This window comes from Carcharhinus amblyrhynchos, chromosome 14 (genome assembly GCF_965287045.1).
Source record: "Carcharhinus amblyrhynchos chromosome 14, sCarAmb.v2.hapA, whole genome shotgun sequence".
In the NCBI taxonomy this organism is placed as follows: domain Eukaryota; kingdom Metazoa; phylum Chordata; class Chondrichthyes; order Carcharhiniformes; family Carcharhinidae; genus Carcharhinus; species Carcharhinus amblyrhynchos.
This window is the reverse complement of record NC_137337.1, coordinates 35,624,950-35,647,620: the sequence shown is the minus strand read 5'-3', so window position 1 is coordinate 35,647,620 and position 22,671 is coordinate 35,624,950. Positions and strand designations below refer to the sequence as shown.

General features: G+C 42.3%; 1 protein-coding gene across 4 annotated transcripts in view; it reads left to right on the top strand.

The window, feature by feature from the left end:
* pygl (phosphorylase, glycogen, liver) overlaps positions 1-22,671 on the top strand; it is a 94,658-nt gene that overhangs the window by 7,332 nt on the left and 64,655 nt on the right. For 2 of the 4 annotated variants that reach the window (XM_080202666.1, XM_080202665.1), the window contains 2 exons: positions 7,800-7,901; positions 12,569-12,647. The exons of 1 other annotated variant lie outside the window; for it this stretch is intronic. In XM_080202666.1, the coding sequence (XP_080058792.1) occupies positions 7,800-7,901; positions 12,569-12,647 (181 nt within the window). The remainder of the gene's footprint in view (positions 1-7,799; positions 7,902-12,568; positions 12,648-22,671) is intronic. One more of the 4 variants, XM_080202667.1, reaches the window with a different exon arrangement.

The window sequence follows — 22,671 nt, the reverse complement described above, 5'->3', positions numbered from 1 at the left end:
GGATCCCCCACTTATCCTCTGATACTCCAATGAAAACAATCTAAGTTTGTTCAACTTTTCAAGTTTGTTCAACCTTTCTTCATAATCTATATCCTCCAAACCAGGCAACATTCATGGTAAATCTCTTCTACACTCTTTCTAATGCATCAGCAGAATTGTACACAATACTCCAAATGCAGCCTAACCAAAGTCTTATACAGCTGCAACATAATTTTCTAAATCCTATACTCAATGCCCTGACCAATGAAGACCAGCATGCCATATGCCTTCTTGACCATCTTGTCCGCCAAGTTGCCACCTTCAGACAACTGTGGGTCTGCACACCTAGATCTCTCTATATGCTAATATTTCTAAGGGCTCTACCATTTACTGTATATAGTAAAGGTGTGTATTCTCCTGTATAGGGAGAAGACCATTTCAATTTTGGTATTAACTGGAAGCCAGAATAGAAGTTTCGCAGGGAGGGAGGGAATATTTCTCAAAGCTTTGCTAGAAGAAAAGCCAAACCATGGGGTTAGGTATTAAGAAAGCAAGTGCCTGAAGCCAGATTGAACTAGTTAAGGAAACTGGAGAAATGAAGAAATGTTTCCAGGAAGTCTGAAGTTAAAGAAACAGAGGAAACTGGAACTAGAACAAGATTATGTTCATTGAAGTCACTGACAACTGAGAAGGAGTTGGCGAGTGAAAAACCAGAAAGATACCTGACTGAAGTGCTTCTAAGGTTAGTGATATCTTACCACCCACTGTTAAATGAAATAATTGTGGAGCAATCAGTGACTGGATCTCTCAGTTTAGGTAAGAGTGTTCAAGACAAAGGAATCCTGAAAGGAGAGTTGGAAAACCTGGAGGAGGAAGCCTTGGTTGAAAGGAGAGTTGGAAAACCTGGAGGCAGATCCTTAATGAAAAGAGCAGTGGGAAAGCATTGTTTGAAAAAAGATTTTAAAGTGTGTCTTTTGACAATGGAGTCTGGAAACACTTGTGACAATCATTGGGAGGAATTTGAGGAGAAACCATAGATAATCGATTGAGTAGGCATATGCCATTTGGTTTCAGAGTGGCGTGTTATCTTCACAAATGTACACGGCTTTCAAGGATAACTGGGAATGAAGGAGTATTGTATTGTAGTCAAACAATCCATGTGTAATAAATGATTTTTTTCTGTTAATAGCTAATTGGCATTCCTGTGTCTCTGTTCCTCCACATTTTATTTAGAAAAGTAAATGTTATGATCTTTTGAGCCAGGCTTTCATTCTGGAATCTTCTGAAGCAGTTATAACATTAACGGGGACTGTAACAATGATGAAGGATGTCATCAACAATGTCATCATGAGGCATTTACACAGCAATAACTGATACTCTGTTTGGGTTCGTCTAGAGGCCAGATTTTGAGAAAAGAACTGAATTCAGAAGTAAGGTATGAATGACAGGCAGCATTTGATTCAATGTATCATCAAAGTCATGGGAATCAGGTAAAATGTTCCCGCTAGTTGGTGTTATACCTAGCATAAAATGATTGTCATTGGAAGCCAGTTGATCTCAGCCTCAGAGCATCACTTCAGAAGCTCCTGAGCCCAACCATATAGTTGCTTCATCAAGGACTCCTGCTTGTTAGGCCTGATGTGGAGATGTCTGCTACTGATTGCATGTTGTTCAAAACCTTTTTGATCCATCATACTGCGATGGCCTCTGGAGGATGACTGAAGTGCAATAGAAGAGGTGAGGCAAAATCAGAACTTAGACTGGCTCAGATGAGAGCCCAGAGGAAAGAAAAAACAGTGAATCATGCACACTCTCAGCCCATTGTCTCCAACTGCAGCAAATATGGCAGAGTGCCAAGCCAAGCCAGAATGAGGCTGTTCAGGCCCACCAGACAATGTTTAACATAGAGTTGACCACAAAGGTGCAGACCAATCTCTCCTGAGACAGAAGGTTGACAAAGTTCAATACCAAATACTGTTGTAGTCAATGTCTGCTTGCAGCAAAACCTAAGAATATTCAGGCCTTGGACTGGTAAGTGGCAGGTAATATTCATGTCACACAGGTGCCAGGCAATGACCATCTTCAGCAGGAGAGACTCTCAACATCACCACTTGGTACTCAATGGCATTATGAATGCTGAATCCCTCACCATCAATCTCATGAGTGTTGATATTGAGCAGAATCTTAATTGAACCAACCATACAAATGTGTGGCTACAAGAGTAGGTTAGAGGCTGGGAGTTCTACAGCTTCCTGACTACTCAAAGCCGTTCAGCCATCTAAAAGGTACAAGTCAAGAGTGTGATGGAACACTCTTCATTTACCTTGCTAAATACAATTCTTACAACATTTAAGAAGCTCAACACAATCCAAGCCAAAGCAATGTGCTTGATTGACGCTCCATCCCACCACCTTAAATATTCACTCCCTAGTGCACAGGGGCAGCAATGTGGACCATCTACAAACTGCACTGCAATAAGTTGCCAATGTTGTTTTGACAATACTTTCCAAACCTGTAAGTGATCTCTGCCACCTAGAAGGACAAGGACTGCTAATGAATAGGAACACCACCATCTAGTGCAAGGGGCAGGATGAGGTTACACTTCATCCTGACTTGGAACTATGTTGCTGTTCCTTCACTGTCATTGGCTCAAAATCCTGGAACTCTCCCTAACAGCGCTTTGGTTGTGCCCATATCCAGTGAATGAATTAAAATATCAGTGGTTTATGTAAAGAACATAAGAAATAGGAGCAGGAGTAGGCCATCTAGCCCTTCGCGCCTGCCCCGCCATTCAATAAGATCATGGCTGATCTGTCGTGTCTCAGTTCCCCATTCCCGCCCTCTCCCCATAACCCTTAATCCCCTTGCCAATCAAAAACCTATCAACCCGCGTCTTAAATATATTTAGCGAGGCAGCAGTTTGCAGATTTTACAAAAAATTACCTTGTCATTGGTAGTGAAGAAGAAAGCTGTAGACTACTGAAAAACTGTCATATGGGCAGAAAAATGGCCAGTGAAACTAAATTTGGAGAAGTATGAGGTAATGCATTTTGGAACGACAAACAAAGAGAGCGAATTAAAAAATGTTGCATTCTAAAGAGTGTAGTAGGACCTTGGAGTGTATATATACACATCCCTGAAGATCATGGGTCAAGTAATTAAAGTGGTCAAGAGGACAGATCAGATAAGAACATAAGAAATAGGAGCAGGAGTAGGCCATCTAGCCCTTCGAGCCTGCCCCGCCATTCAATAAGATCATGGCTGATCTGTCGCTGCTCAGTTCCACTTTCCCGCCCTCTCCCCATAACCCTTAATCCCCCATTATTGGCCAAAGTCTATATTAAAGAGCAGGAAGTTGTATTAGAACTGTATAAAACACTAGTTAGGTTGCAGCTGGAGTATTGTGTCCAGTTCTGCTCACCACGTTATAGAAAGGATGTGATTACACTGGGGCATCTACATAACTGATTTATGAAGGTGAATCTTAGAATTCCCTCCCGAACAACATTGTGAGTCAACCCAAAGCATGTGGACAGCAGCTTTTCAAGAAGGCAGCAGAACATCATCTTCTCAAGGACAACTGGTGATGGGCAATAAATGCCCAGCCAGCGATGCCCATGTCCCATGAATGAATAAAGATAAAAGTTGGTATGGAGAATTTTAGCCTTGAAGAAAGACTCGATAGGTTGGGATTTTCTTTGGAACTGAGGAAGCTGATAGGAGTTTTAATTGAGATGTGTATATTTATGAGGAGCGAAGCACTCTACTTCTGGTAGCAGAGAAGGTCAGTAAGCAGGAGGCATAGATTTAAGGAAATTGCGAGAAGGATCTGAGGGAGTTGAGTATTTCTTTTCATCCAGCAAGTTTTGGTGCGTCTATAAATCAATGCTTGAAAAGATGTATGTGTCAGAAACCCTCATTGCGTATTAAAGAAATATTTTGGATATGCAATTGAGCTGCTATAGCCTCCAGGGTTACTGACCATGTGCTGGAAGGCTAGCCCTTTTTAGGCTGATATGGTCTCAGTATACATGGAATAACTGCTATGCATAAAATTCTGTCTGGTAGAGTTACTACTACAACATTAATTCAGTAAGAATGAAACTGGGGGCCTATGCATCTAGCAAATAATGATATGAACAACTCCAAAGTAAATGGGAAGGGAACTTAATTATGTTACTTTTTTGTAGGTTTCTTGAAACAATAGATAAAAGAAAGGTTGTGATTTGTTTTGACTGGAAGGATGCAAAAAAATGGTGAACCTCCAGGCTCTTGACAAAAATAAATGGATATGTACAACAGCATCAATTTGCAAACAATACAGTGCAGAAAGGGGCCATTTGGCCCATTGAATCTGCACTGACTCTCCTGAAGAGCATAGCACCTAAGCCCTCTCTCACCCTATTGCAGTAGCTTCGCACATTTACCATTGCTAATCCACCTAACCTACACATCTTTGGACTGTAGGAGGAAACCAGAGCACCTGGAGAAAACCCGTGCAGATATGGAGAGAACGTGCTAAGTCCACACAGTCACCCACGGCCAGAATCAAACCCGGTCTCTGGACTGTGAGGCCGCAGTGCTTGCCACCGTGCCGCCCATAATACAAAAATAATGTGGTTCATTATAAGAATGATATTGTGACTTCATAACACACGGACTTGAGCTTATGCCCAGTCTCAGCAGCTTCCTCACACCTCTGGCTCTAGGGTATCAGCCCAGTCACTCAGCTCTGGGTCTCCTCTCACCACTTGGCCTCAGTACTGGAATCTTAGGTGTGAATTTTGCAGAATTGGAAAATATTTGGCTTGTTTGGGGAAAATGTGCCCCCGATTGGCTTTGTTCCAAGAGACTGGATAGTAATGGAATCATTCCCACCATTCCAATTCTGGACACAGATTGGAGGTACACACAGCAGCTGCCAAGTGCCTATGTGGGCAGGTTAAAAGACTTCATCCCTGTTGTTTAAATATGCCTGACTTCCCTCCCTATACATGTCTACATATACCAAACTATGTCCCCACCCACCTCCATTCCAACTTAGTTCCAATTCATGTTGACTTTTATGATCCTAAACCAGACCTCCGAATAGTTGATAGGGATTAGTAACTCGTTGTTTAAAGTAGATAAAAGTTGTGGTACAAGATATTGGCTCAAGAGAATAAAGATTCCATGATTGTTGAACAAACACATTAACTTTACTGTACAAGCTCAGAAAGATAAACCAATTAACAATATCTATCTTATACTCTAACATTCAGGATTAAGATGAGGTAAATGTGAATTAACAGGCAAACTGTATTCTAACACCCACACTACACATTAAATAACAGATGCAACCAAGGCAGACCTAATGGATTTCTCAGCAGCTCTCCCAGACATCAGCAAACATGGGTTAAACAATCTTGTTGAAACTTTTGACTGTCTCACAAAATATTCCAGTTTTCAGCATGGAATTCTCTCCAGAGATTGCTCTGATCTGGACTGCCTTAACTACAGCTCACCCAAAGGGTTTCAGTTTTGCCTCACGAGACTCTGTTCCCAGGAATCCCAAGTCTGTACTCCAGCACCAGCTCAAGCACAACTTCAGCTCCACAGCCATGCTGAGCAGAATATTACTGCTCCAAAAGGTTACCTATACCCCGGCAGCTGGCAGCACAGAGTCACCAACCTTATGCTGCTTCTCAGATCTTCGGAGCTGCTCCTGAGCCTTCACTGCTTAAAGCCAATCACAGCAATTTTACTACATGGAGTTTCTTTCTTCGTCCCTCTCTCATCTTTGGGTTCCCTCATTGGGATCTCCCCATGTCCACTGCCTGGGACTCTTCTCAATATAGCGCTCCACCCCTTGGTCACATGATCCTGTTTTACATTCCATTTTCTTTTTATGTAGGCGCAATGGGCCCTTGTCCTTGGCCTGAAAAACACTGGGTTGTGCAGCGCAGCTGGCCCTTGGTTTGCACATATGCAGAAACTCCTGAGGCCTGTTGGGACTTGGGAGATCCCGACCTCCGCTTAACAACAAGGTAGGTTTGGATCTTGTAACATAACTCATGAGCTCCCCACCCCCACCATGGCCCCTTATAGCCTCTGTCAACTTAGTGCCAACTCATGTCAGAAATATATACCAGTCTACCTAAGATAATATTGTGTTTTGGGTGTAGTAATTCCTTAATATTGTCTTTGCAAATAACACTAAAACTCACTGGTTCATTTTAAAAAGGGATAATGTTTCCTTGAATTGACATTAAGATGAAAGAAGAGTTTAATCTTAAGCATTTGGATGATTTCCTAAATAGCATTTGAAACCTTGCAGAGTTAGTGAAATGGAGTTACAGTATAATCAAATAACAGAAAATACTGAAAACAGGTAACATGAAGCAGCTTCTATGAAAAGAAACAACAAATTTATGCTTGTTCTCCAACTTTACTTTGTCCATTTCTGATGCCTTTACCATATGTGGTGATGGACTGTTGAGAAATATCTGTCAGTGATCAGATTATTGTTATTTTGTTCCACCTCACTTCCAAATAAAGACTCCACCCCTCTCAGGTTTTGTTTTCTCTTGTTATTTTGCTTTGATGACTCCAGTTTCTTTATCAGAGCTATAGAAATATCAGTTTTGGTATCCTCAATTTGAACCTGGCTCAAATAGACAAAACAGTTAAGGAATTGATGAATCTGATATCTTGTCAGTTTCAGCACAGTTCCTAATCAGTGCGAAGCTGTCCATAAAATGGTATCAAATTTGAAGCCCATAGGATTAAAAGAGTATGGATCTGAAATTGTCTAAAAGACAGAAGAGGGCAATCTGTTATATTCATCAGACTGGAGGAAATGATGGCTGCTATTGCTCTTTTGATATATATTACTGATTTGGTTATGGAGGAGAATAATTTCAAGATTTGTACATGATGCAAAGCTGGAAACGTGGTACACAGTGAGATGGATAGTTCAGACCAGGAGGATATAGACTGGTGAAATGGGCAGCCATGTGGCAGATGAAATATAGTGCAGAGAAAGTGTAAAACTGTGCTTTTGGAACTCAAAATGAGGAGAGCAAATATAAAATAAATGAAATAAAGGGGATGCAGGTACAGAGACTTCTGGTGGTTCAGTTGCACACATCTTTGAAGATAGTTGAATAAAATGATAAGACTATAAAAAGGCATACGGGATCTTGGACTTTATAATAGAGGCATAACATGCAGAAGTAGTCAAGCTATGATCGATCTTTGTAAATCACTGATTAGGCTTTAGCTAAAGTGTTGTGTTCAACTCTGAGCACCATACTTGAGGAAGAATGTCAAGATCCTGGAGGAGATTTACTGAATGGTATCAGCCTTCAGTTACGTGAAGAGACTAGAGAAGTTGGATTTGTTGTCTTTAGAGCAAGGAATTTTAGGGGGAGCTTTATTGGAGGTGTTCAAAATTATGAGGGATTTTGGTAGATTGGGTACGGAGAAACTCTTTCACAGGTAATACGGTTGATAACTGCAGCAAGTTGTTATGATCTGGAATGCACCACCGAAAATGGCAGTAGAAACATTCAGTAGTAGTTCCCAAAACTTAATTGGGTATATACTTGAAGAGGGAAAACAATTGCAGGGCTATAGAACAAAGAACTGGGACTAATTGGATACTTCTTTCAAAGAGTCGATACAGGCACAGTGTTGGAGGGGGCCACAAGATCGATGGCCTTCAATGTTGCATGATTCTATGAAATGGTTTCCAAATGCAACATGCATAATGCAGTAAATGTAGTTGTTAATTTGTGTCAGAATTTTGCATTTGCTAATGATACTGATTTTTTTTTCAGCGTATTTACTATCTGTCTCTGGAGTTCTATATAGGCCGCACCCTACAAAATACAATGATTAATCTGGGTCTAGAAAATTCTTGTGATGAAGCTATGTACCAGGTTAGTGAAAAAGTTTATTTTTAAAAACAAGTTAATATGGAACTCTGCATTCAATTTATTCTTCATCCCACCTGTTTTTTCTTTAATTGGGGACAGGAAACAACTTGCAGTAACATTATAATATCATGAAATTATACTGAAGTAACAGTATATATTTGCTATCGAAAGAGAAAATGCCGGAAAATCTCAGTAGGTCTGGCAGCAACTGTAAGGAGAATAAAGTGCTGACATTTCAAGTCCGGATGACCTTTTGTCAAAGTTGCTCTTGTCCAATATATATTTGTTAAAGCTGCTTTTATCCAATATATTATTGCTGTAGTTTTAATGCTCAAAAGATATATGAACTTCTCAATATTTTTTAACACTCTTAGGAGTAGGATTAGGGCTAATGATTTCATAGAATCATAGAATCTCTACAGTACAGAAAGAGGCCATTCGGCCCATCAAGTCTGCACCAACCACAATCCCAGCCAGGCCCTACCCCCATATCCCTTTATATTTTACTCAATAATCCCTCTAACCTACACATCTCGGGACACTAGGAGTAATTTAAGCATGGCCAATCAACCTAACCTGGACATGGTTGGACTATGGGAGTAAACCGGAGCACCAAGAGGAAACCCATGCAGACACGAGGAGAATGTGCAAACTCCACACAGACAGTGACCCAAGCCGGGAAGCAAACCGAGGTCCCTGGAGCTGTGAAGCAGCAGTGCTAACCACTGTGCCACCATGCTGTCCTTTAATTATCTGTAAATTATTTTGATGATACTGAAATCTTGCTGCCATTTACACCTGCAGAGTCTTACACTCCCGCCTCTCTAGTTGGGCTAGCTACATACTGCTCCAAAGACCCTTCCAGTACACATTTTACAAATTCCTCCCCGTCTGGACCCCCAGCCCTAGGCACCTTCCAATCCACCCCAGGGACATTAAAGTCTCCCACTACAACAACCCTATTTTTTCTACATCTATCCAGAATTTCTTTATGTATCCTTTCTTCCACCTCCCGTGGGCTATTGGGTGGCCTATAGTATGCCTCTAGCAATGTGATTGCTCCCTTCCTATTCCTGATCTCCACCCACAGCGACTCTTTTCCCAACTCCTCTAAATTATCCTCCCTCTGCACTGCTGTAATGTGATCTCTAACTAACAACGCCACTCCCCCTCCTCTTTTTGACCGTCCTCTGTCATGCCTGAAACACTTATACCCAGGAATATTTAGCTGCCAGTCCTGCCCTTCTTTTAACCACGTCTCTGTCACTGCAACCACATCTAAATTCCTTGCAAACATTAAGGCCTTAAGTTCATCCGTTTTACCCGTTACGCTCCTCGCGTTAAAACAGACGCACTCCAGGCCCACTCGGATCTTCCCTCTCCCGGATGATTTTCCTCTCGTCTAATCTTACCCTGTCATCCAACTCGCTCCCAATCCCAGTGCCTACTGAGCTATTGGTTCCATCCCCACCCCACCTCCACATTAGTTTAAACCCTGCTGAAACACTCCAGCTAACCTCCCAGCTAAGATATTCATGCCCTTCCCATTTAAGTGTTCCCCATCCCTCCTATACAGGTGCCCTTCTCTCACAAACACTTCCCAATGACTAACAAATGTAAAACCCTCCATCTTACACCAATCCTTCAGCCATGCATTTAGCTGAAGGATCTCAGTATTCCTAGCCCCACCGTCTCTCGGCACTGGTAGCAGCCCCGAGATTGCCACCCTGGAAGCGCTGCTCTTCAGCCTGGCACCAAACTCCCTAAACTGCCTACGTATTTCCCCCCTGCTCTTCCTTCCTACATCCTTCTCACCTATATGCACAATTATGTCAGCTTGGTTCCCTTCACCCTTCAATATCCCTTCTACCCTTTCAGAAACATCCTGTACCCCTGCTCCAGGGAGGCAGACTACCATCCTGGAGTCTCGCTTTCGCCCACAGAACCGCCTATCTATTTCCTTTGACCCTCCCATCCCCCACCACTATCTCACTTCTAATCCCCTTCTTTCCCTGTAAGGCGTTCTGGTCGTCCTGTCTTCCCTCTGGAAGATCACCTCCCCCATTTGATACCCTTGCCTTGACGTCTTGGGAGACTGCCACAGGGGTAACCTTTAATTGTAGTTTGTGCAGGATGGAGGCCTCAACAGCAAAATTGGAGACAATGGGGCAAATTTTCCCGTTCCACCCACCACAGGAATTGTAGCAAAAGAGGGGAGGACAGTGGAAGGTCCGTTGACCTTGGGCAGGATTTTCCGGTTTCTGGGCAAACACAGTCAAAAGTCCTGCCCATTGACTCTTGAGATAACATGCTTCAGCAGTAGAAGGGAAGAAGTTAGAGCAGGGGCAGGCATAAATATGGGGAGGCAACAAAGCTGTTTTGTAATCTTCAAAACTGGGGTAAAACTGTGAGTTCTGTATCAAGCAATAAGCCTGTATGAACATTATGCTCTAGTAGTCTTCACTGAGATGGCAGCTAAGACAAGATAATGGAGTTGTAGTTAATGATCTAAGATGTTTACAGGAGCTAAACAGGATGATTTCAATTTTGTCAAGTAGCCTGAAAATTCTAACATTGGACCAGAAGTGAGATCAAGTTACAGAACATGTCATTATGTGTAGGCTGACCTTTTGGTAGTAAATACGTGGTATTAAAGAAGAGGCTACAGATAGCATGCTGACCTACATGAAAGATAACAATGATAGCATTAGAAGAGAAGCCTATTCAAGACAATGTAAATGTGACAATTGAAAGAATAGTACCCCAGAGTTTTGTAAGATGTTGAGTATAATTCCGTAGATCTTAGTACAGTATTTGTAGTCTTACAGTATTTGTAGTCTTAGGTAGTTCAACAGTAAATATTTATACTACATACAGATGTATAAAAAGAGGTCCAAACTTGGAGCTATTTCCATGCTTGGTTCTACACATGGCTTTGTCCCAACTATTCTGACCTCCATGTATACGTCATGCACTCTCTTACATCACAATGTGAGTGATACTGTACCCAGTCCTACACTAACCCTTATGTGCCCTTATACTACACAGAGGTAACTTCTTGAAGAGATATTTGGAGAAGATACTGTGACAGTTTTGAAAACAGTAAGAAGATAAAGGAGCATCAAAAGCGATAACAAATTATGATGGGAGATGATGGTGTAGTGGTAATGTTACCATGCTAGTAATTTAGCAACCCAGCTAATGCTTTTGGGAAATGGGGTTCAAATCCCTCCATGGCAGCTGAGCTTCCTAGTGTCCTGTCGTTCATTGAGAACTCCCTTGTCTTGTTACTCCTTCCAAAGTGCATCACGTTGCATTTTTCACAGTTAAATTCCATCTGCTACTAATCTATATCTTTCTGCAGCTTAAGACCTGCTTCCTCACTATTAACTACTTTGTCAATCTTTCTATCATCCACAAACTTACTTATCATCCTCCCCACATTCTCATCTGTGTCACTTGTACATATGATGAACAATAAGGGACCTAGCACTGATTCCTGTGGTACACCACTGTGGACAATGGCCGCCAGTTACACCACCCCTTTCTCCTACCACAAAACCAATTTTGGATCCAACTTGCCAAGATACCCTAGATCCCATGCGCTTTTACCTTCTTTCAGTCTCCCAAGTGGTTTCTTTCGAAAGGCATGGTAGCACAGTGGTTAACACTGCTGCTTCACAGCTCCAGGGAACTGGGTTCGATTCCCCGCTTGGGTCACTGTCTGTGTGGAATTTGCATATTCTCCTTGTGGCTGTGTGGGTTTCCTCCAGGTGCTCTGGTTTCCTCCCGTGGTCCAAAGATGTGCGGGTTAGGTTGATTGGCCATGCTAAAAATTGCCCCTTAGAGTCCTGAAATGCATAGGTTAGAGGGATTAGTGGATTAGAGGGATGTGGATGGGATTGTCGGTGCAGACTTGATGGGCTGAATGGCCTCTTTCTGCACTATAGGGTTTCTAAGAAGCCATTCATTCTATGAATACTATATAAACTATATTAATTGCACTATCCTCATGTACATACCGGGTCATATCCTCAAAACATTCAATCAAATTAGTTAGGCATGACCTCCCTGTGACAAACCATGCTGCTGATCCCGCCTATTCAAGTAGAGATTAATTTTCTCCTACAGAATTTTATCCAATAATTTTTCTGACACTGATGTGAAACGATTCATCTCTATCATGCTTCTTGAAAACTGGAATCACATTGACTGTCCTCCAATCCTTTCCTATGGTCAGACTGGAATTAAAAGTTCAGATCAGAACCCCCCTAATTTCCTCCCTTGCCTTCCACAACATCCTGGGGTACAACTCATCCAGACCAAGGGATTTGTCCACTTTTAAGGTTACCAAATCCTCCAATACCTCTTCACTTCATATGTCAAACCATTCACATTCCTCTGTTAGGTCCCTCAATCACTTGTCAAATTTTTTATTTGCTTTTACCTATGGACTATATTTCTCTTTCAGTTGCACAAGCTTGTGCTTCAGATCTTACCCTGCTACAATATTTACCCTTGCCACATGTCACCTGGAAAAGCCTCACACCCTATCAGTTTGGCCGAAATCATTTAAAATCTGTTTAATGCAATTGAAACTAACATTGCTTTACATATGCAGACAATTAGGTAAATGTGTAACTAATTCCTTTACATTCATTTTACTTTAGCTGGGCTTAGATATTGAGGAACTGGAGGAAATTGAAGATGATGCTGGTCTTGGCAATGGAGGTTTAGGAAGGCTTGCAGGTAATTGTAGTCTTCTCCTTCCCAAGTATCATCATAAATTTCCTATCTTCCACATTATACCAAATAAAAAGATAAAATCCAATCATTTATTTTCATGCCAAATTTGAGTAGCAGATCCTCAGTAAAAGACTAATGGAGGTGTTTATTGAAGGAACTATTCCTGGCTCTCCTACAAACATAATTTTTATAAGTGGTGATGAATACTTGTTTTGATATCATCTCCTTAACCCGTCCAGTGATATCAGTCGTAGAAATGGAGTGCATGCATTATTTATTGAGTTTATTCACTTAACTGTGGGATTGACACTTGGTTAGAGACTGTTAAGAAGTCACCTAACTCAAGAGAAACACTGTTACAGACAGATTGGGAGCGTCAGTTCAAACATGCCCCTCTCTACATCAATGGGGACAAAGTAGAAACGGTCAAGAGCTTCAAGTTTTTAGTTGTCCAGATCACCAACAACCTGTCCTGGTCTCCTCATGCTGACACTATGTTAAGAAAACAAACCAACACCTCCACTTTCTTAGAAGACTAAGGAAATTGGCATGTCAGCTATGACTCTCACCAACTTTTACAGTTGCACCATAGAAAGCATTCCTTCTGGTTGTATCACAGCTTGGTATGGTACCCAAGACCACAAGGAACTACAAAAGTCATGAATGTAGCCCAATCCATCAAGCAAACCAGCCTCCATCCATTGACTCTGTCTACACTTCCCACTGCCTTGGCAAAGTAGCCAGCATAATTAAGGACCCCACGTGTTCTGGACATTCTCTCTTCCACCTCCTTCCTTCAGGAAAAAGATACAAAATTGTGAGGTCATGTATCAACCAACTCAAGAACAGCGACTTCCCTGCTGCTGTCAGACTTTTGAATGGACTTACTTTGCATTAAGTTGATCTTTCTCTATACCCTAGCTATGATTGTAACACTACATTCTGCACTCTCTCGTTTCCTTCTCTATGAACACTATATTTTAGTCTGTATAGCTTGCAAGAAACAATACTTTTCACTGTGCTAATACATGTGACAATAATAAATCAAATCAAAATCAAAAACAGCACTGTTTTTCTCTTATCACCCGCCAACAGGAAGTATTTTGAATAAGACATGGCATAGTTTCCCAATCCTTGGATTTTTATGTGATCCAATTTTACTAATAATTCCACAGCAAATTCAGGTTAGGATTAGCTCAGCAGGTTAATTTACTGGAACATTCAAAACTTTCAAAAAAAAGAGTGCAAGCAACATCCTACTTTGCATTCACACAGTAAAGGGAGGCATAGCGGAAAGGAGGTTTTATAGCACATGGTTCTGGAGGAAAAAGGAGTATTTGTTCAGAATTCGAGAGTACCAATGTAAGAGACTAATGAGTATTTCTTTCACATAAACATTTAATAATTGGCTGGAGACTGATGCTGTAAGATTTGCTTCTTCAGGTAACGTTTGTACTGCAAGATAAAGTAATCATGCAGATATTGTGTCAGTTCTGCAGGCGATGATATATAATCTTGCAGCATAGTCAGTTCAGATGGGCCAGTGGTCCAACTTGGACAGAGCTTGCTTCTGTGTGACCTACCAGTTAGATATTACACAGCAGACTGGCTATACAGCTCAGAAAGCTAATCATTAAACTGCTCAAAAGGCCAGCATCTTGAATCATTTGGCCTTTCTTCTCCACAGTAACTTCGACAAATAATGTTTGGGGGCGGCGCAGTGGCTCATTTGTTAGCACTGCTGCCTCACAGCACCAAGGACCTGGGTTCGATTCCTGGCTTGAGTGAGCATGTAAACTCCACACAGACATTCTCCCCATGTCTGTGTGGGTTTCTTCCAGACGCTCCGGTTTCCTCCCGCCCTCCAAAGATATGTGGGTTAGGTGGATTGGCCATGCTAAATTGTCAGGGGGACCAGCTAGAGTAAATGCATAGGGTTATTGGTATAGGTCCTGGGTGGGATTGTGGTCAGTTGGGACTCAGTGGACGAATGGCCTCCTTCTGTACTATAGGATTCTATGAGATGAAAGAACTCTATTCAGCATCTGGAATTTGTCTTTGTTGTGGGGAATATCTGTTCAGGCCTATAATTTAGAAAGGGCTACTGCTTGCCAAATTGAGAGTGGCCTAGCGAAACAAAGAAACCACAGTGAGAACTCAGCTGGGTGCAGAATCAGAGCAGAATTAAGTATCATTGCAATGAGAGACATAAACTCTCAAAAAGAGCCAGCTCTGCAGAGAAAGGCCATTAACAAGTTCTTATAGTGTGGCTTTTACACCCTGCTTCATTGAAACATATCTTCCCAGAGGTCGTATATAATGCTTAGAAATCGTTTACTATTGCATATTCAATGATATTACATGACAGAATTCTAGTTTTGATAAGTCTAGGGTAAATGTTAATAGATCCCGATTAGCTATTAATGTACAGAGACAAGATTTGCTAAACATGAATGCACACCCATTGTCAATTTCCTGACACTTTGCTGCCCTATAACTATAATCCCTCCCAGCACTCCAAGTTTCAAGGAAGTTCTGATCATGTTCAAATATGATGCGGAGATGCCGGCGTTGGACAGGGGTAAACACAGTAAGAAGTCTGACAACACCAGGTTTATGTTGGACTTCATCCTGGTGTTGTCAGACTTCTTACCATGTTCATGCTTATTTTGCTTCTCTCGTTCCATACCTGTTTACATTATAAATCAGCCCAACCTTTAGTCTTTGTTATAATATCTCCAAGTTATATCTTGCTCTGTATGGGGTCCCGATTTCAGCACCTGGATATGTATTCCTATTAATTTTGCTATTTAACTATGTCTGTAAATTCTCTATTCAGTCAGGGAGCATGGCTCTCTTCCCAAAATCCATGAAAATAGTTTTATTTTGAGGACTGATTATGTCTCAGCCATTATAGATTGAAAAGGACGCTATTCCTGTTGAGGGTCTGATGTATGGGAAGGCATTATCTCAGCTGACCCACAAACTCTGTTGAAAAGGTTGCTTTATCAAATGTAAATAGCATTCCTGTACCTCACTTTGAAATTGATCTGTACAGCCCCACATATTGTGTTAGAAGCTCCTTAGGCAAATAGAGGTGTGACAGATCCAAAACAAAGAATTATTTTGTTCTGGGAACTGGTGGGAATAATTTGTAGACAAAAGGTCAACCATTTTAATTATCTTTGTTTAGCAGAAAAGTCCAGTTTAAAATAGAAATAGTAGTAAGGATAAAGTTTTAAATATACAATAAGGGTTAAGTTTCAGTTTGTTTTTGCAAGTACCCACTAACAGATGTGCAAAATCCCATGGAATGAATTTTGCACATGTTGTGCACATGTGATTGGTGGACCAGGAAGCAGCCATTATTTATGTATCTGGCCACAATCACAACTGACATGAGATTTCATGCTAGCTGGCCAATTAAGGGCTGATCAGTGTGAAACACGGCTGCATCTAGGCTCAGCAGTGCGTGTGGAGCTTGTCTGGCACTGGGTCCAGTGAGGACCTGGTGGGGATTTAAATAGTGTAGAGACAGCTCCCTGAAAACTGACAGGAGTTGATGAGGAACCTCAAGAATCTATCCAGGAAAGAATCTAAAATTTGGCAGCAGTTGTGGTCTCAGCGCCTGTTGGGCATGCCAGATGGGAAGTCAGTACTAGTTGGCACTCTGCTTCCCATTTGTCAGATGAATATCTGCACACTCTAGTGGAGGTTGTGTGTACCAGACAGACGTGGCATGGCATGAGGAGGCCACCTCACTAAATAAGAAGGCCTGAGCAGAGGTGGCAGCTGAGGTCAGTGGGAACAATGTAGTGCATTGCACCTGGATACAGAGCCAAGAAGTGTTCTTGGCAAGGTTATATTGATATGGTCTGGTGTGAAGAAATCTGGAAGAGTGGCCATCCTTAGTGGTACTCAGAGGTGTAGGAATCCAAGTAACAGAAGACATATATACTTGTGTGTTAGGGCTAGAAGATGAGATTAGAAGCCCTGGGTCAGGTGTGCAAAGATATGGAAACTTCAACATGACTTACAAGGCAAAGGAGAGTGACAAGCAAGCATTGGAGAGGTGTTGTAGGTGGAGAGTGGAGCATTGAATGGAACACGGTACTTACAGGAGAAGAGAAACCAAAGCGCCACTGAGCGCATAAGAACTGGTGGTGGAAGGCCAACTTGCTCATCCTGAGCAAATGTTAAATAGACGCCCTTGAGCTTAAGTGCAAGTGTGCATCATATCGCAGAGAGGCAGAAGAGGAAGGTAAAAGTCCAGTGGACAGAGGTGGGACAGGTGGAGACTGCAAACCTTGTAGGGTTGTCTCACCTCACATAGAATCATGAATCCCAACAGGGCAAAAGGACACCACTCAGCCAATCGAGTCTGCACTGACACTGATAGAGCATCTTATCCAGGCCCCCTCCTCCCACGCTATCCCTGTAACCTCACAAATTTACCATGGCTATTCCATTTAACTGGCAGATTTTGGAACTGTGGGAGGAAACTACAGCACCTGGAGAAAATCCATGCAGACACGGGGAGAATATCCAAACTCCACATGGATAGTCACTCAAGGCTGCATAAGGACTTCAGTTATTCGACAACCACAAACCACCATAATGATATTGATATTAATCTTACCTGGTCAAGGCCAACCAAGGGCCCCAGGACCCTCCATTGACACCTGAGGAGGTGCTGCTGACAGATCCATCTGAACCGTATCCTCTTTCACAACCAGCCATCAGCACAGATACAAGCACTTGTGGCTTTAGGTTATTGGCTCAGATGGATGTGCGTTGTTAGGTAGGAATGGCACACTTGGACAAGGAGCTGGTGGAGGCAGAGAGTGCCCAGGGTGCCAACTGGCAAAGGATTCACTCATTACTTCTTGAGCTCTTCTCCTGCATGCTTCTATGTTGAGGTGACTTTCTTGTATGTGATGCAGCATTTCTTTCCTCAGTGTTGCAGGAATTCCTATCTTTTCTCCTTTGAGAAGTATTCCCTCTGCTATATGAAGTTCCTCTGAAAGTTCCAGTACTCTTGTACAGCAGAAGGGATTCTGCTCCAATATGTGGGCCAGTCTTTTTGCATAATTTGCTGCAGTTTTCTCAGGGTGGCATCATTCTTGGTTGCTTTCCTGATCTCATCCAGTTTGGTTACAGCCATAGATAAGTTCTTTGTCAGCGTGTAAATCTGCAGTTCTGTTTCCTTGTTCTGTTCATCTGTGATGGGTAGGTAAGTGACAGAATGACTGCACTATACATTTGTTTGTCCAGTTTGTATTTAATTCTGACCTGGTACTTCTGCAGATGCAGTAGTAATCTTTGGGTTCTTGGTGGTGCACAGTTCAGGGGCTTTTTAAATATAGCTTCTAAACGCTTATAATCAGATTCAATCTCCACATTTTTGCCATAGACAAACTGATGGAAGCATTCAAAGCCAAACACAATAGCTAGCATTTTTTCTCTATTTTGGCATATTGCTGCTGTGTTTCAGTTACTGACTTTGAAGTGTACATCACTGGTGGCTCATTTTGCAAGAGGATAGCTTCCAGCCTAGTCCACTGATATCTTGACAGGGTGACTAATGTTGTGATACTTCAACGTAGGTGTCTAAATCAAAACTTCTTGGTGACTTGGTTCTCAGCGCCATTTCATATCATTTTGTAGAAATTCCCTGAGAGTTGTTTTCAGATCTGACATGCAGAATTAATTTTCCAAGGTAGGTCACCATGCTCAAAAGTTTCTTCAAGTCTTACTTACATTCTGGCAGTGGGATGTTCAAATTGCTTCAATTTTACTCTGGTCTGGTTTCAGCCCTCACTTGTTTGCCCATGTCCCAAGTATTTGATTATTTTGCACTTATACTTCTTCAACTTGGCAGCATCTTAAGTTTAAGTTTATTTATTAGTGTCACAAATAGGCTTACGTTAACAGTGCAATGAAGTTACTGTGAAAATCCCCTAGTTGCAACACTCCAGTGCCTATTCAGGCATACTGAGGGAGAATTTACCAATGCATCTAACCAGCACGTCTTTCAGACTGTAGGAGGAAACTGGAGCACCCGGACACGGGAAGAACGTGCAGACTCCACACAGACAGTGCCCAAGTCAGGAATCAAACCCGGGTCCCTGGCATGGTGAGGCAGCAGTGCTAATCACTGTGCCACCGTACCATCCACCTTCCTCAGTCTATGGGCATGTTCTTCTCATAAGATTCCCCAGACCGACACATTGTCGAAATAGATTTCCATACCCTCTAAATCTTCAAACAGCTACTTCACTGTTCTGTGGTACACCTCAGGAGCTGAATTAATACCAAAAGATAAGCGTAAAAACCTGTAAAGCCCATACAGTATGTTAAAGATACCAAGGTAGGAGCTGCATTCATCCAGTTTGTCCTTCCAGGAACCTGAACTCACATCCAAGACTGAATAGTATTTAAACATTAACTGGTTTATACGTGACCTCTTCTACTGTGAGCAACTGATAAAGCTGTCTTTGTACTTCCTAGGTCTCTGGGATCCAGACAGACTGTCAGATGCCCATTTAATTTTTTTGCAATTACAATTGGATTTACCCAGTTTGTCACTACTTCAACTTTCTTGATGATGTGAAGTTATTCCATTCTGTCTGTCTCTGCTTTCAGTCATTTTTTTCAGCATTACTGGTACTTTCTTGAGCAGGTGTATTTTGGGTGTCACAGTTTCATCAGTCTTGATGCTGAATCTGCCCTTGAAGTAACCAATCCCCCTGTATTATGACACATTTTCAGAATGTGAACATACAACTACAAAGCATCAACAGCTTTGTTACAATCTTCTCTTACATGTGCTAACTGACCCTCTGGCCCTCAGGTCAGGTGATCCTATCAAGTACAGAGTGTACCATATTGTATCTAATATTGGAGTCCAGTACCACAGTCATGACACCCTCCCAAGCAGAGCCTGCTCAGACATCACCTTCCAGAAGGTGACCACGAAAGTAATCAGGGTCAACATGACAGCAGAGTCAGCAATCTGCCTCCAATGCCACTGTCAGCGAAGACTGATGTCCAAGATGTAGAACTTGCAAGTATAAGTTTAAAGCATCGTCAGCACAGATGACGTTCATTCATTTCATCACTATTGTTTTTGAGTAACTGTGGTAACCATTTTATGTTTTGTTTCTTGCTTCCATCTCTGGTGAAAATATAAATCAAAATTTTTATTTCAATGCTCAGAGAATCCTTCATGTTTTCCACAGATGTAGATCGTAACAGCGCCTTATGATAGATGCCAGGGGCAGCAAGCACTCTTATAGAGGTTGTGAGATGACATTGGGGCCATGGCTTTGTTTTCTCAGAAATGTGTGTGAAGGAGGTGGTGCTCTTGCACTGAGATGGAAAGTGAAACCTCATCTTCAGTAGACCAGTTGTCCTCTCAAACACTTCTCTTGTGGGGGCATGACACCAATTATACCCTTCTTTCATTTCTGTCCAAGGGTGCCAGAGTGGTGTCATGAGCTGCTTTTCAATGAATACTCTTTATCCCCAGCAGCCCATGATCCAGCTGAAATGAAGCTGTGAACAGCACCTGGGAGTGTCGCAGAACGTATGCAATATGGGAACTGCCTTGGAAACTTGCAAAGACTCGAAGAATATTGGTCCAGTGGTTGCGCACCATCTGTAATCCTTCCTATTCACAAAGGCATCCAGCTGACCCGCTGGAGCCTTGATGGCCACATGAGTGCAGTCCGTGGCATCATGGATGCAGGGTAACCCAGTAATAGCTGCGAAGCCTCTGGCTCACTCAGTTTGGCTGACTGGTAATGAATGAATGTGCAGACCTGTCTGAACAGAATTACAAACATGATGCAGCTATGGACAACTGATTTGGATTCTCCACACAGATCCTGCACACGCTCCTGTAATGATCAGATACATGAAAATTGAGGGCTGCTGTGATTCATTGGGTGTCCACCCAGTTGAAGGCAGTCTCCAGGCCAATCATGTGGCATAATGATGTCATATCATCCCTAGAGAGGCACAGGGTCCTGCAGCACTGGACCTTGGACATGTTGAACTAGCTGGATCGGTGTCTGTACACTTGGGCTGTGAGATACTGGCATTTTCTGCGGTGTCATTTGCCTTACTTTCCCTGCTGGCCATCACCTCTCCTTCTACAGGTCTGTCCCTTTGACACTGCCTGCACACACCTGGTCTTCCCTCCTATCCTTTTGGCCCCTCTGTTCCTCTTCTGAGGAGGTGACCCCTGCAGAGTGCACAATCTCCAACTGTTGAAATGCAGGTGGCACCGCCCATGCACTGAAAACTGCTTCAACAGAGTTGACAAAACGAAAGAGTCCTCAACAGGACTAACAAAACAAATAGTTCCGAAGAAAACAGAGATCAAGGTCTGAAATCCTAAGCCTATGGAACAGCAAACTTTCACCTGAAATCCTAACAACTCTCACAGTCAAATCCCCAGCTCCCTTTCATCCCGTCTATGATGAGAAAAGTGAAATAGCAGGATGGCCGCTTGTCTGTGCTGCATGTGCACCAACCTAAAGGTTGCACAGGCAATGTAAAATTCCAGTCAGTTGTCCTTTTAATTGCGTTAACTGGGTGATTAATTGTCAGTGAGTGTGCTGCCAACTCCTGCGTACACCCACTGATCAAAATATCATGTGCATGCACAATGATGTGCATAAGAACATAAGAAATAGGAGCAGGAGTAGGCCATCTAGCCCTTCGAGCCTGCCCCGCCATTCAATAAGATCATGGCTGATCTGAAGTGGATCAGTTCCACTTTCCCGCTTTCTCCCCATAACCCTTAATTCCCCTGTCTATCAGAAAGCTATCTACCTGTGACTTAAATATATTCAGCGAGGTAGCCTCCTCCACTTCAACGGGCAGAGAATTCCCAGAGATTCACCACCCTTTGAGTGAAGAAGTTCCTCCTCAATTCCGATCTAAACTGCTCCCTCTTCCTTTTCTTGAGGCTGTGTTCTCTAGTCCTGCTATCCTTTCTAAGCAGGAAGAATCTTTCTACCTCTACCCTATCTATCCCCTTCATTATCTTATACGTCTCTATAAGATCCCCCCTCAGCCTTCTAAACTCCAATGAGTCTATTTAGTCTCTCTTCATAGGCTAACCCACTCATCTCCAATATCAGCCTAGTGAACCTTCTCTGCACTCCCTCCAAGGCCAATATATCCTTCTGCAAGTGCGGTGACCAAAACTGCACACAGTACTCCAGCTGCAGCCTCACCTGTACCCTGTACAGTTGCAGCAAGACCTCCCTACTTTTATATTCTATCCCCCTCGCTATAAAGGCCAACATTCCATTCGCCTTCTTGATCACCTGCTGCACCTGCAGACTGGGTTTTTGCAAGTCGTGCACAAGGACCCCCAGGTCCCTCTGCACTGTAGCATGCTGCAGCTTTTTGCCTTTTAAATAATAATCCCTCCTACTATTATTTCTACCAAAGTGGATAACCTCACACTTACTAACATTATACACTTACTAACATGTGCACCCTCCATCTTCTCATGTGATTTCATTTCAGGTTGGTCACTTACCCACAAATAACACATAACACTCTGGTGCATGTAATTTATTAGCAGAAGAATATTATACACTTACTAACATGTGCACTCTCCATCTTCTCATGTGATTTCATTTCAGGTTGATCACTTGCCCACAAATAACACATAACATTCTGGTGCATGTAATTTATTAGCAGAAGAATATTTGGGGTAGTACAACGTTCTGGCACCCATTCTGGAGTATATAATTGTTTTGAAGTGCACATGCTACTCTGCATAGTTGATATTGCTGAGGTGGCATATGTTGTATAAAATATGATTAGGGTTGTTTTACTTTCTGAGAGTACTTTCTGTTCTTTGAAATGGTTGGTCTCATCTGAAAAGTGATGATGCCATTTATTAAGAAGTTACATAGAAGTATGACAGAAAGAATTATATTATGATGTGCACAATTTAGTGGGGGATGTGGTGGACTTTGTGAGAGCCTACTGACCTGTTCAT